We start from the raw sequence: 15,891 nt of genomic DNA on the forward strand, positions 1-15,891 counted from the left end.
AAAGCGGCACTGTGGGAGCGAGGAGGGGGGGGGGGGGGGGGGGGTCTCGGCGAGTGAGACGCAAACGAGCACCGACGGCGTGGGCGGTGGTGGTGGGTGCAGAAAACATCTGGAGCGGCGAGTAACCGAGAGCCACGCTAAGTGCTGCAACGCTACCCGCCTGGCGCCTGCTGGCTGCTTAATGGCCGCCAGCTGTGCACACGTGCTCCGCTCTGCGTCCCACCACTGTCTCCCACCTCCTCAGACATCCCGGGCCACCACCTCTTCGCGCTACGACTGTGGGTGACGCCTTGCGACAAACTCCGACTGGGCAAAACATGAGTCACCCCCCAGAGGACATCACGATAATAAAGTGCAACATGTCCATTGTAGCCTCAATGCGGCAAGATGACAGCCCGCAATTTCCATCAGGTATGCTATATCCACCTGAGGCTCCTCACTACTGATTAAACTTCGTAGAGGAAACAACTGTCAGAGATGTTGATTGCTAAGTTTCACGCACTGTTTCAACCATTCCCACATATGATAGGATGAGTTCAGGGCTCCGTAAGGGTGTGGTAGGATGCCTGAACGTTCATCACCCCAGGTACGTATATGCGCAAACATTAGAAAATGACGGCTATCGCCTTGGAAAATGGTCATGTCGACACCCATAGTAAAGATATAGAAGGAAGGGCGACGTTTGGTTACTGAGAATGTTAAAATAAACATCATGTCCTTTTATTTTCTCCATGTTTAAATTCACCCGACTTTAATAAGGGGTGATCAAAAAGTTTCCGATTGAGTGTGTTGCTGCAGCGTATATACAATGTAGCGGGCCCATACTGCGGGTATATAAGCACCGAAAAAATTCTTCCAGTCAATATGTGGCATAACAGCAAACCAGTGCTTAACAGTATTGGTTAAAAACAGTCTTGGTTGCAATTTTTATTTTTTTTTTTTTATTTTTCAACGACGCGTTCCGCCTTATTTAGACATCTTCAGGTTTACTTTTCTAGATGGACGCGAGACGCCAAGATCTGAATAACGCTTCCCGTTCAGAGGAGCGAGTAACATTAAGATATGGGCACAGCCCGGTTGTCACCAAATGCAGCGAAACAGGACCAACGCAATGTTAGATCTTCCTTGGCTGTCGAAAGGCCATCACCGGTACACATTCAATAAAGTCTGTGCATGGGCACCATATACGTCGAAACCTACCATTGTAGAATGGTGCGCCAAGTCCCATGCTGCTTCATGGTAACATACGTCCGCGTATCGCAATTGTAACTCAAAAGCTATTCGAAATCAATTTAAGGCACTCGAGCACTGACCCGCTAGTCTCACCCCATGCGATTACCACGACTTCCGTCCCTCAGAAAAGGCCTAGAAAAGTCGACGATTCCTGCCGCATTAGGATCTGCAGCAGGCAGTTACGGACATCTTCACGCAGCAGGACACGGTTTTTTATCCGATGAATATACTTAAACTGGTGCGTCGGTGGGATAATAGGCTCAATGGTCACGGTATTTCTGCTTGATTTACATAGCAATTCTAAAAAATTTTTGATCGCCTTATACACTACTGGCCATTAAAATTGCTACACCACGAAGATGACGTGCTACAGACAAGAAATTTAACCGTCAGGAAGAAGATGCTGAGATATGCAAATGATTAGCTTTTCAGAACATTCACACAAGGCTGGCGCCGGTGCCGACACCTACAACGTGCTGACATGAGGAAAGTTTCCAGCCGATTTCTCATACACAAACAGCAGTTGACCGGCGTTGCCTGGTGAAACGTGTAAGGAGGAGAAAAGCGTACCACCACATTTCCGACTTTGATAATGGTCAGATTGGAGCTTACCGCGATTGCGGTTTATCGTATCGCGACATTGCTGCTCGCGTTGGTCGAGATCCAATGACTGTTAGCAGAATACGGAATCGGTGGGTTCAGGAGGATAATATGGAACGCCGTGCTGGATCGTAACAGACTCGTATCACTAGAAGTCGAGATGATAGGCATCTTATCCGCATGGCTGTAACAGATCGTGCAGCCACGTCTCGATCACTGAGTCAACAGATGGGGACGTTTGCAAGACAACAGCCATCTGCACGAACAGTTCGACGACGTTTGCCGCAGCGTGGACTATCAGCTCAGAGACCATGATTGCGGTTACCCTTGACGCTGCATCACAGACAGGAGCGCCTGCGATGGTGTACTCAACAATGAACCTGGGTGCACGAATGGCATAACATCATTTTTTCAGACGAATCCAGGTTCTGTTTGCAGCATCATGATGGTAGCATCCGTGTTTGGCAACATCGCCGTGAACGCACATTGGAAGGGTGTATTCGTCATCGCAATACTGGCATATCACCCGGCGTGGTGGTATGGGGTGCCATTGGTTACACGTCTCGGTCTCCTCTTGTTCGCATTGACAGCACTTCGAACAGTGGACGTTACATTTCAGATGTGTTACGACCCGTGGCTCTACCCTTCATTATATCCCTGCGAAATACTTCACTTCAGCAGGATAATGTACGACCGCATGTTGCAGACCCTCTACGGTCCTTTCTGGATACAAAAAATGTTCGACTGCTGCCCTGGCCAGCACCTTCTCCAGATCTCTCAGCAACTGAAAATGTCTAGTCAATGGTGGCCGAGCAACTGGCTCGTCACAATACGCCAGTCACTACTCTTGATGAATTGTGGCATCGTGTTGAAGCTGCATGGGCTGCTGTACCTGTACATGCCATCCAAGCTCTGTTTGACTCAATGCCCAGGCGTATCAAGTCCGTTATTACGGCCATAGGTAATTGTTCTGGGTACTGATCTGTCAGGATCTATGCACCCAAACTGCGTGAAAATGTTCAAAAAATGGTTCAAATGGCTCTGAGCGCTATAGGACTTAACTTCTTAGGTCATCAGTCCCCTAGAACTTAGAAGTACTTAAGCCTAACTAACCTAAGGACATCATTCACATCCATGCCCGAGGCAGGATTCGAACCTGTGACCGTAGCGGTCACGCGGTTTCAGACTGAAGCGCCTAGAACCGCTCGGCCACACCAGCCAGCCGTGAAAATGTAGGCACATGTCAATTCTAGTACAATATTTTTGTCCAACGAATACCCGTTTATCATCTGCATTTCTTCTTGGTGTAGCTATTTTAATGGCCAGTAGTGTACTTTCGTAATCGTTTCAGATTGCTTCATGACATTACAATGTGAGACTTTTTTTGCTGCACTTGTTCTCGCCGTGCGTAAACTTAGTTTCTCGTGTCATTTTATGCAAGCGATTTACAACGGGAGTCTCGTAAGGGTCTCCAGGCGCTTTTTCTCTGTTGTTTCGGCAGAAATTTTTAATTTCGTTTTCGCAGTATGTTGTTGGAGTCAGCCCAAAGGAATACTGCGAAGGCCATTGTTGACGGAAAGCGTCGGTTTATTTCCGATACAAAAAAAAAAAAAATAGAATTAGAACGGTATTTTACTTACCGATAGAGCGGTCTCAAATCAGTTTAGTACGATATTTGATTTGTCTGTGTGTGTTAAAAGCCAACAGCATTGCCGCGGTGGTAACACTGGTTCAAGTCACATCACCGAAGCAGAGAGCTGTCGGTGTTCTATCACTTTGATGAGTGACTGTCCGGTATGCAGCACACTGTTGGTAAGCGGGATGCGTTCAGCCCTTGCGAGGCAGACTGAGGTGCTACTTGGTTGAGAAGTAGCGGCTCCGATCACGAAAACTGTCAACGGCCTGGAGAGCGGTTTGCTGATAACAAGGCCCTCCATATCCGTACCCAGTGACGCTTGTGGGTGACGATGACACGGCGGACGGTCGGTAGCGTTGGGCCTTCCAAGGCCTGTTCGGACTGAGTTCAGTTTCGTATATATTAACAGGGATGGTAAAACACGAAGAATGTAGTCCAACAACGAGAGATCAGCGCTGTTGAATGGCGGTAGCAGTCAGCGCTGACTCGGGTGCTACTGTCGCTGCTGGAATACTGGTTGGTCTTCTTCTTTTAGTGTTTCTCTTAATACATATCGATGAAAGAAGTATCGCACTTGATTAATTCGAGATCGCTCTATCGAATGGCCACGTGATAGGCAGTATTTGCTCGGTTGCCTCCAGCTACACAATGCAAAACCGAAATTGCAGGTGTCTGTGGAAGTACAAAAAAAAGCGCCTGACGGCTCTTAGGGTCGACACCCTGTATCTCCACTACACTGTACATTTACAATGGTATTTTCAGGTCCCCTAGAAGATGACCTGGAAGTGAAGGACGAAACGACTGTGGACTCCTGTTAAGAATATATTAACAGCTGGAGCCGCAGTTCACTAATCCTGTATCACGTTCACGAAATCTGAATGAATGAGCCCAAGTCATGGAAGGAAAAATCACAGAACGATCTCCGGTCTGAGGTCCACCGTCTGCCCACTGCATCTGTGATGTCACATTTGGCTGTTGGAGTACTTGAAGCCTTACACCATTTAAGGAGGCAGAATCACGACTGATCAGACCACAAGTCATACCTCCGGTCTGCTACTGTTGAGTTTCCGTGTTATTAGACCCATTAAAAGTGTGCAGCTTTGCGCTCCTGTGAAGAATGGTGTCTTGCGAGATACACGACGCCATATTTCCGGTGTCCACTGTTTTCTTTCGCACTGTTCGCTCCCAAACTGGTTGAGATGAATCTGCATTCACAGACATCAGCAAATCCAGTTATCTGCGGACACTTGGCTTACGTCTGTTGGTGCGCGGTTAGTAACGTAGACGTCTAAAGTGGATATCCAGTGTTTAGAATATGTTCAGCTTATGTAAACAGACGTGCTGCTGTTTTTCCAGGAAGTAAAACAGATCACGCCTTCAGTACTCTCGAAAAGAAAAAAATTGCATCAAATACAAGCGGAGGTGAACTATTGACCAAATACAGATTGTGATAACATACTTCACTAACTTTCATTACTGAACTTACGGTCATCATTCAGTGTACTTTGACATCTTTGTTGATGCATCAACAAGTGGTACGTTTCTGCTTGCAGGAGTAGAGCTTCTTTCTTTTTTGTTAAGTACGTGCATTGAAACAACATGTTGCACGTATTGTTTTTGTGTGTGAAATCTTATGGGACTTAACTGCTAAGGTAGTCAGTCCCTAAGCTTACACACTACTTAACCTAAATTATCCTAAGGACAAACACACACACCCATGTCCGAGGGAGGACTCGAACCTCCGCCGGGGTCAGCCGTACAGTCCATGACTGCAGCGCCTTAGACCACTAGGCTAATCCCGCGAGGCATTCGTATTATTTTTCACAGAACGCATTTACTTCTCTTCGTTATGAAACACTGCAATTTGAGCACTGAAACATGTCTGAAACTCAGAATGCAACATGACTGACGATGTTTATCAACTTTTCGCCGTAATAACAAATTAGTAATTTTGAAACGCAAAATTAAAATTTTCGAAAAAATCTTTTAATGCCCAGACAGTGTTAACGTAATTAATTAATTTAATGTAAGTAATACAAAATACGGAAAAAAGAACAAATATAATACGTGTACCGAAGAAATCATTTGCATTTCAAATGAGTTACTTATTTATGATCTTTCCTTAGTAATTAATTTAAAGGTTTATAGTTAACAGTTTTAGTATCGATGACTTCAAACAGAATTAAAACTCAATAAATAAATTCGGAAATATACAGAATATAAGAGGGGTAATTAAGTTTTTTTCTAACATAATCAAATTAATTTTGTATTAGATCGATATTTCTACGTATGTCCTGTACATAAGTGTACAAAATCATTATATTGAATGTCGTTATAAATGAAATTGCAATTCTGAGCTTGTATGTATCGTATGGTAAATTTATGACGTTTATCAAACAATTCTGTTCTTTAAGAGTATCGACAGGTAGAATGCATAACAAAATATGAGTCATTCATCAATTCCGTTACAGGCTCCAGACGTGATATGAAGGGAAGGAGCACTAATATATGGTACACCATGTCACGCACTTCACAGTTGCCTGTAGGGCGTTTATGTATACGTAGATAGTGTTCCGTTTCACTGAATATCAACAGAGTACCATAGTGGCCAGTTCCAGCGTTGTTGTCGCAGTGTACTTACAAAAATCAGCTGGAGTGTCGCGACTCTGTGTGTTAGCTGTGACCAAAGTTGGTATTTCGCAGAGCCCAGCTTACTTCCCATGTAACCGAACATCCCTTCTCGGGCATGGTTCGGTTCGGTGAAGCTTTATAAATGTCATGAGGCTTCTATTATTCGCATAAGGCTGGGACACGGATGTTACCCCGCGCACCTATATCATTAGAAGATTATCACGTCTGGACACTGCGATAAGGACACAACGGTAGTAGTGGAACTTAACCACATTATATTGGCATGTTCCAAATATATACGACTGTACAGTCAGACTTGCATAATAAATTTGCTGGTTACCGCCTTCCTATCAGCGTTCTTGTTTTACTCTACCGGTTTATAGGTATAGCTTTCTCGCAGACTAGTTTAAAGCTACCGGCATCCATATTTAATGTATGAGATGCCGAGGTCTTCATTTACAAATGGCATCACTACGGTTCGTAATCGGGTGCGTAATACTGTGTTTTAATTTGTATACAGACCTCTATTTGCACGTTACATTTTCATTTTTGCTCTCTTGGGCAATTTACATCACTGTTCTACTGATCCTGTTGTACATAACATTGGTTGTACTGTGTTTGTTATTTTCGGTTCTTCTTTTAAGTACGCCTTTCTGTATGCTAGGCAACGGCCTTGCCGCAGTGGATACACCGGTTCCCGTGAGATCACCGAAGTTAAGCGCTGTTGTGCGTGGCTGGCACTTGGATGGGTGACCATCCAGCCGCCATGCGCTGTTGCCAATATTCGGGATGCACTCAGCCTCGTGATGTCAATTGAGGAGCTACTCGACCGAATAGTAGCGGCTTCGGTCAAGAATACCATCATAACGACCGGGAGAGCGGTGTGCTGACCCCATGCCCCTCCTACCCCCATCCTCCTGTGAGGACGACACGGCGGTCGAATGGTCCCGGTAGGCCACTCGTGGCCTGAACACGGAGTGCTGTCTGTATGCTACACTTCTCACATTGTTGTATGAAGTTATTTCTGATTCTGTTCTTTAACTGTTGTTGTAATTGTTGTATGATGTATGTTGTTTGCCCTTTCATGTTTTGTCTTTTACTATAATATCATACCCATGTCTGTCATAATGTTGCTGTATAGTGCTGTCTGTAGCTCTGCTCCGATGCCATTGTCTTCAGTGCGGTCGGTGGTCTTGTGTTGGTCTAACTGCGCTTTTAGTTTACTTTAAGGGTGTGTTTATATGCTAACTAGGTAATTTTATGCCATACTGCTTTTTTTTCGATTAGGTTTCATTGGCACTTTATAACAGCGTTGGCTGTATGGTCATCGTAACCCAAAGTAAAAAAAAACTTACTTGCTGTTTGGTGCACTGCTGTGCAACGGAACTGAGCTGGAGGCGTCTCACGGTGACCGTATTATGTGTTCGGCACAGTTCCGCCCGACATCGTGGACGACGCGACGAGCTCCGACGTGACGGTGCGCGAGGGCGACGACGCGACGCTGGTGTGCCGGGCCACGGGCAAGCCGGCGCCGCGCGTCGTGTGGCGTCGCGAGGACGGCGAGCCGATGCTCATCCGCAGCGGGCCCAGGGAGGTCGCCAAGCGTGAGTACCCTCGGCCCCGCCAGTCGCTCTGCAGTGGGGGGTCTTAACGCTGTGGCGTTACCTCTTCCGACTGCCATTTAGCGCTACAACTAGCATCGTCGCTACGAAATAGAGGATAAATTTATTTAATTTCACGTCTGTGGTCACCCTGTTCTCCCCAGATTATTGGTTTTGGTCAGCAATGACCATCTTCAGATCTGCAGCGAAATATTAAAAAAAAAAAAATACAACTAGTGGATTATCTACAGCTAAAAAGAATAAAGCACGCCATGCAGACATGTGTTACTGACATACGTGTAAAAACTGTGAGCATTAAATTATAGAATACACAAGAGTCATGTAGTCAGCAACGCTACTGTTCAAAACAAACTGTCGTACAGTAACCACAAAATGTTTGTGTCGCAAGCTCGCCAGATATCGCAACTGTAGGTGTACACATATTCTTCAGTGACAATTGTACTGTGTAAAATAAAAAGACGGATACAATCAGTAAAGTCTGTACAGGGTTTATAAGGTGAAAAAGTCATTTAAGTAATAACATGCAATAACTTGAAATGCAACAAAGTTGAAATTGTTAAAAAGAAAAATATTAACGGAACTTGGCTGGAGGCCGCATATTAAGCAATAAAAAGAGTTACAATCAAAAGGCAGAAGGCCTTATCCTAAAACATTCCATGCAAAATTCGGCTGAAAGCCCCATACAAAAGCATAACAGTCTTATCCCTTAAGGGCAAGACAAGAACATTAATTTAAGAGATATTAATATTCGGCTGAAGGCCACACATCAACCAAACAACTAAAACCCAAACAGGAAAATTACGATTTAACATACAAGGAACGGCGCTCGGAAGTTTCTAAGGGTCAGCCTGGGATTGTAAGACTAACGCCCGCTTAGGTGAGACAGGCAGCCTGTCCAACGACTTCTTAATCTGGAGGCAACCAAACCGACAGACAGCCGACAGACCAATCAACAAAATCAGTTCCGCTACACGCCACCAGCAAAACGACCATAATATTTCAGTACAACACCCCGGCTGTCGAACTACACGCCGCACTGGACAGCAACAACACGACGAGGAAAATACACTGCCGGAAACTACGTCAACGGCCAGGGCAGGTAACCGGAACGTCATCGGCCAAAAGGCAGAAAATACCGCTGGTCAACTTCAACAACAGGGAATAAATTAAGTTAGACTCCACAAGAAGACGGCTGGAATCTTAGCCGATTTAAATACACACACGTTGTTGCTCGCGGGAATGATGGGTGGGCGTCGAGATTCGTAGCACTCGCAAGCACCACCTCACAGTCCAACCACAGTTGCACACCGCCAGCGGCTCCGGCCCGACTCCGCACGACAGGAACTTCCTTGCTGCTCCACGGTAACCGACCGACTGATCACACACCGCCTAGCTGGAACTATATCTGCCACACCAAAGGTAGTACAGCAGTACTAGTATCGATACTCGATACACCCTGCTGCTGCCACTCACGGAGAGGACAGCAACATTATCGCGATAACTGCAGGAGAAATAGAACCACAGGATTGCCACCGAGGTTTAACGCAAGACAAGCATGACTCGAGCCAGCCACGGCTCATGTAAATATATACATATCCATGAGGTGAGACAATAAAGCAATGACACTGATTTTCTTTTCAAGATGTGGCAAACCTGCAGGCTTGTGTAGGCACAATATCTTTTACCTTGCTCTATAAGCTGCTTCTAGTCCAAGCTGCACATCAGTGCAACTGCTCATTCGTGAGTTGCGTTGTAATAAGTTAACATGTGTATGTGTGTCTCGTCACGGAAATGGAACCGCATAATATTGCGCAACGTTATGCCATTTCTTTTTGCGTTAAATTGGGTGAAAACGCGACGACAACTTATGGTAAGCTTCAGAAGGCTTTTGACGAGGAGGTTATATCAAGAGCTCAAGTTTTTCGTTGGCATAATATGTTTAGTAAAGGCAGAACGAATGTTGAAGATGAAACCGCAGTGGACGACCATGAACCTCACGGACGGATGTCAACTTGGCCAGAGTGCGTGAACTCGTACGATCTGATCAAAGATTATCCGTAAAAATGATTGCAGAAGAACTGAACTTCAATGGAGAAACGGTTCGTCTAATAATAACTGAGGATATTAGTATGAGAAAGATTTGTGCAAAAATGGTCCCCGAAAATCTCACCCCACAATAGCGAGAAACAGGGAAAAATGTGGCAGCCGATATGTTAGAGCAAACGGAAATCAATCCAGAATTGTTGAGCCGTATCATCACTGGTGATAAAAGTTGGTTTTTTCAGTACGATCCAGAGACAAAACGCCAAAGTTAACAATGGTGCTCAAAGGGATCATCCAGACCAGAAAAGGTCAGCAGAGCAAGAATCAACTCGTTTTGCCACTCGCTTTTTATTACGGAGACTACAATGAACCACCAATGGCAACACACTATTAAAACAAAAACAAAAAACTATAATGATTCCTTCTGCGGATCAAGCAATTATCAACTAATTCCCTTCGACTCTATACCCGTACAATTGTTCCACGTCGACGTCAGCTCTAGCAGCTGGTAGATAGCGTAACACCGCGAAATCGATACGGAACAGGGGATGGTCGATGTGGCACACCGCTGGGCCGGCCAATCTTCTCCGCATTCAGTAAGTCGAGAACTGCCCGCTGAACAGCCAGCCACCGGGTTATATAGTTCCGGGCGAAAGGATATTTCCGGGACTATTTGCACACACGTGATCACAAGGAAATAGTTCGTTGATCTTCGCGCCCCCATCCTCTACTCCAGGTTGATACCCCTGGCGGACGTTTGTTGGCAACTGTGGTACTTGCTTGTCAACAATCTTGCGTCGGCCATACTTCGCATCGTTAGTCAATCTTGGGTGTTACTGCTGAAGTAGGCGGTTGTGGTGACTGCAGCAGTCAGAATTCGTGATAATTGATGAAAATTCATCGAATCAAACAGAAGTGTTATCTGGTGTTCCCCAAGGAAATGCTATGGGCTCTCTGCTGTTCCTAATCTACATAAACGATTTAGGAGCTCTCTCACATTGTTTCCTGACAATGCTTTCGTATTCTCACTTGTTAAGTCATCTGATGATCAAAACCAACAAAAATGATTTACACATGATATCTGTATGATGTGAAATTTGGCTACTTGCTCTAAATAATGAGACGTGCGCAGTCATTAACATAAGTACTAAAAGGAAGCCTCTAAATTACTGTTACACCAAATCTAAAGACTAACAACTGAGCTAGATACTTTGGAATTACAATGACGAATAACTTAAATTGAAACCATCACATAGACAATGTCATGGGGCAGCTAATCAAAGATTTATTTTTATTGTCGAAGCAATTACATATTACAGATCTACTAAAGAGACTGCCTTCGCGAGGTTTGTCCGTCCACTTCTGGAGTACAGCTCCGTGGTGTAGAACGTGCATCAGACAGATTCACGCAAGAGACTGAAAAAGTTCAAAGATGGGCTGCTCGTTTTTTAGTAACGCGAAACAGGGAAGAGCGCCAGTGACATGATACGCAAGTTCGGATGGCAGTCGTTAAACAGACGTGTGTTTCGTTGCGGCAGGATTTTTTCACGAAATATCCATCACAAAGTTCCTCCTCTGTGTGAAGCAATACCTAGCGTTGTCCCGCATAAGGAGAAATGATAATCGTAATTAAATAAATGAAAACCCATCTCGCACGAAAAGATTTCAATGTTGTTCTCGCGCGCTTTTCGAGGGTGGAGCGGTACAGAAATTGCATGAACTGGAGAGTAGTCATGTAGATAGGACGTAGATGTAGGCGATCACATGGAATTCAATAGTGTTCATCAACTGAATCAAACAGTTAAATGTTATAAAACACTATAATTAATTAAAAACGATCATGTATCTATGAAAATAGGATTATGCCAAATTTGTTTCGAACTTCCAACGTATTCTACATTTCTACTCCGTAGTGTAGCGCAGAGCAACTTTCTGCAAGCACTGTATAATGCTATTCCTTAAAGATTCATGTGTTTTATTCAAACTATTTAGCGTGGTAGGAGTATAACTGCAGCTATTGTGGTCATTGATAACCTAATACATACCCACTACTGTGAGTTAGTTCTTTTTCTCCCCAACTAACAGTCTTCCCACATTATTTACTATTTTACATGGACTAGGCTTGTCAATATAGACTACACGTTTTGTGTCCATGTGTCCACACATCAATACCTGACTTGCTGTCCACGGGTAGTAGGTATTACGTTAGTAAGTTAGTTCTGGCCGAGCAAGCCTGCGGTTCAGATCACTGTGGATGATTGTGTATAAAACTGAATAGTTTGAGGAAGTCTAGTTTCAAAACCGATGAAGGCAATCTTAAATTATAGAACAGCAATGGCAAACTCGGACAAATCAAGGTTCTGCTGGTGATTGTGACAGTAGAATGAGTGTACTTAGGAACACAGTAACGTACTACTTACGTCAAATGTAAAAAGCAATAAATCGGCCCAGCACTGAGTTTTAATCAGCCTGGGGGTTTCAATAAATCACGTGTCCATTTAAACGGTTTCAACGTCATTTCAACCTACACAAGTGTGTAAAACTTAAGGAAAAAATTAACGTTCGCGTCAGATGTCACAGGCAAGTGACATAGTCCGATGGAACTTGGACTATACAAAGAAAGAACTGCTATAGTACACTACAGGAGGTAAAAGAAAGAGATACGCAATGAGACGACCGGAAGTCATATTTTTACTCAAGGGCAATAATTACACTGTAGTCATCACGATTTTTTATGTTTCCCTGCACGTAACAAGTGGCAGAATTTGTTCTTAATAGGGAGAGTGATCACCACGGACAGCAATACATGCTCTGAAACGTGCTCCCACGCTGGCCACAACATTGTCGAGGAGTTGGCAGGGCTTTCAGTTCCACCACCGGTGGACAACTGCAGGCCAGTCCATTTGAAGAATAATCTCTCATTCCAAAAGCTCCTGTATATGCGCTATTCGATGCTATCACGCTTCGTCAACCATAAAAACGAAGATAGACCCGAATGAATTCTTGAAAAGACGCACATGAGGAAGGAGTACAGTGTCACAATAACGTCGAAAGATGAGTGTACCGTCTTCAAGAATTGTTGGTCATTTCACCCATGTATCGTTATGCCTTTCCACACGATAATACTTGGACCACTAAGCCGATCACGATTAACAACGTTCCTCGGTGCATTACGTGTTCCCACGACTCGCCAGGGCTCAGTACTCATACTGAATCTGTTCTCATCTGAGGAGAGCACGTGACAGCACGCCTCGCTCGTGCGTTGCCCATGCCCTTCGCACCATCGCGAACGGTAACGCCGCTGTTCAGATGTAACACAGACCTCTTCTTCGGCACGGAGACCTCCGCGATGCCGTCGCCGTGCCATTGTGAAGCGTGAGATTGTGTGCACTGCCGTCCTTTTAAATGTGGTTCCAACTACGTAAATCTGTTATTTGATCGAGTCTCTTTCTGACTGTTGGACAATATAGTAGTCATGTGCTTCTGTAATTGCCCCTTCTCAAAAACCGCCTCTCTGTCGGGTGGTAGTGGCTGTGATCCGATACGGTGTCTATGCATGTGCAGAAATTCTCAGAGCAATACCAAACTCCTGGGTTACACTTCGTATTTCTTCAAGTGTACCGATGATTCAGCCTCTGTAAACATTCGAATGTAGTCTCCAGGCCATGTAATAATGAAGAACTCCACCACAGTGCACCGAAACCGCTCCTTTCCAAAGCCTGGTTTTGCAGATCCATCCCATTTGGGGCTATAGTTACGTTGACCACGCGCCACGTGGCGTTAAATGTTCTGTGCACATCTGAAAGATCTCTGAAAATAATGAGCCACACTCTCATCATTTCCACTTCCTCGCCCTTCTGTTGTGCAGCGTAACGCATTCATCTTATTTTCTTGATTTATCGCGAACTTACGAACAGAAGCAGTGGAAGTTTTGATACCACATTTGTCACTAGGCCCGCAGTAGGAAGATTAGTAAGCTGGCACTTGTACTTTGGGCGTAAACCTGTTCTGCTGTCTTAAAGTATGTGTAAGATTCCCATAAATTCAGGCAGAAAATTAACTCAAACATCCATTTAATCAGAACGAAGGACGGCTTACAACTTGTAAATTCGCTGCTTATGTGGTTGCCGATAGGGGATCTCATGTGTGCTGATAGCACATCAACAAAAAGTATTTTACGTTCTCCGCTTCAACGGGTGCTATTTAGCTACAACTGTGCGTCCGGATTTTCGCCGAGAATAGAGAATTTCATCTACAGCAGCGCAAAGCGTTAGACGACGGCACCAGTACTTTAATGACACTGCTTACTTATGTAAGGGAAACGCCAGTGATGGCTCATTCAGGACACAGAGCGCATCTGACAGGGTCTTGCACATAGCCCACAGATGTCTAATCGTAGTGCAGGCCTGGATTTAGCCATTCCTCGTGTGTTTATGCAGTGTGTTTTCCTATGACGTTTGTGTTTCAAACCATACAGCAGCGCCGGCGAAGGCATGCCAAACAGCACACCCAGTGTGCACGCTGCGTGCGGGCGGGGCTCGACCTTTCTCGGGTTTGCTCGCTCCTTCTCGGAAGTACCCCGTATAGCATGACATTACATTTACTACTGCGGTGTGGCACTTTTCGGTCAGCAAAACTTTCTTCATCACCATAGAATTGTGGAGTCAGTGCTGTTTAACTTCGCTGTTGCTTCACAATGCGCAATTCGTGGTCTCACGGTAGCGTTCTCGCTTCCTGACCGGGGGATTTCGTTATTCGATTTCCGGCGGAGTCAGGGATTTTTCCACCTGCCCCGAAATGACTGGTTTTTGTGTGTCATCTTTATCATCATCTTTCATCCCAATTACGGTCGGAGGAAGACAACGACAAGCTACCTCTTCTATGACCTTGTCTAGTACGGTTCTCTCGTTTCGTTCCCCTACGCACTGTCAAGAAGCATGGGACGTCATTTCCATTTCTTCATAGTAGGAAGGACGTTCACACGTCCAGTGGCTATTTGCACAAAAAGGAAACAATCTAGTGATCTATCTCCACAAGCTTTTAAAACTGAATGGGACTGGCAGAAGAGAGAGATGAGAATTTGTAATATCTGTTTCAGATTCGCATAATCAGCAGGCACTACAAATATCCCACGAAACGACAGTACATTACCATGCAGGAAGAATTTAAAGATGTACTTGATATACAAAGATAAAAACTGCAACAATCGCTGTACGGGATTCATTTCTCTCTACATCAAATAGCACTTTGTGATAAATTCGCAGGCATGGAGCATGTGAAGAAACCGGTGGTACGAGTAGTAAGATCTCTGAAGTCGCACGCATTATCAGAGGTAGAAGTTTCCAGCGGAACTAAACGAAGAGTGAGTACGGTGGTGAAGTCAAGGCCATACCTGTAACGATCCTTCTGTTTAAAACAATCAACTGTCGAATTTGTGAAGGAAATATCAGTGCAGAAACGAAAATTAGAACAGTTGGAATGAATTGCAGACCTCGCATTTTATAAGTAGACTTCACTGCGCGCGACCCACAATAACACATTTCGATGTGTGAAACACCGTATTTCCGATTTGAGTGGGAATCATTTAGAAAGAAAATCACATTGAGAAAGGTACAGATCCTAACAAACACAGTCCACTTCCTTAAGATCACTGTCGTTGAAGAAAACGCAGTGCAGAAACTACAGCTATAGTTTTCTAATCGTTTTGGGGACAATGCCAGTGTTACATGTTTTTCGAGCAGTTTTCGAGACCCTTTGAAACTTCAGTTGAAATTATCCCTGTACATGTGCAGATGTAATTAAGTGATCTGCAGTTGAATTGCCATTCCAAAAAAAAAAAAAAAAAAAAGAAAAAATCTTTTACTTTAAAATTTTCTTCTTTTCCTCAAGTGGACTCTCCAAAATGATACTGTCAAAGTGCTACAATATTTCCATCAACATAAGTGTGCGAAAGACCTTATTTCGATTATGAAACGAAATAAGTCACGAATATGGAGCAGCCCGCCTGCAGAAATATGTGAAATTTTTACGTCTGTCCGTATCATACAGTCTACACCGGTTAAAATTTACGTTATGTCTTCAGCGCGCAAAAAATAATTACATAATACTGGAAGTTTGTTTTGTTTG

General features: G+C 44.4%; 1 protein-coding gene across 1 annotated transcript in view; it reads left to right on the top strand.

Moving 5' to 3' along the window:
* Window positions 1-15,891, top strand: part of LOC124805757 (lachesin-like) — a 444,942-nt gene that overhangs the window by 330,770 nt on the left and 98,281 nt on the right. The window contains exon 3 of the mRNA XM_047266324.1: window positions 7,534-7,704. Within this exon, the coding sequence (XP_047122280.1) occupies window positions 7,534-7,704 (171 nt within the window). The remainder of the gene's footprint in view (window positions 1-7,533; window positions 7,705-15,891) is intronic.

This window comes from Schistocerca piceifrons, chromosome 7, assembly GCF_021461385.2.
Source record: "Schistocerca piceifrons isolate TAMUIC-IGC-003096 chromosome 7, iqSchPice1.1, whole genome shotgun sequence".
Classification (NCBI taxonomy): Eukaryota; Metazoa; Arthropoda; class Insecta; order Orthoptera; family Acrididae; genus Schistocerca; species Schistocerca piceifrons.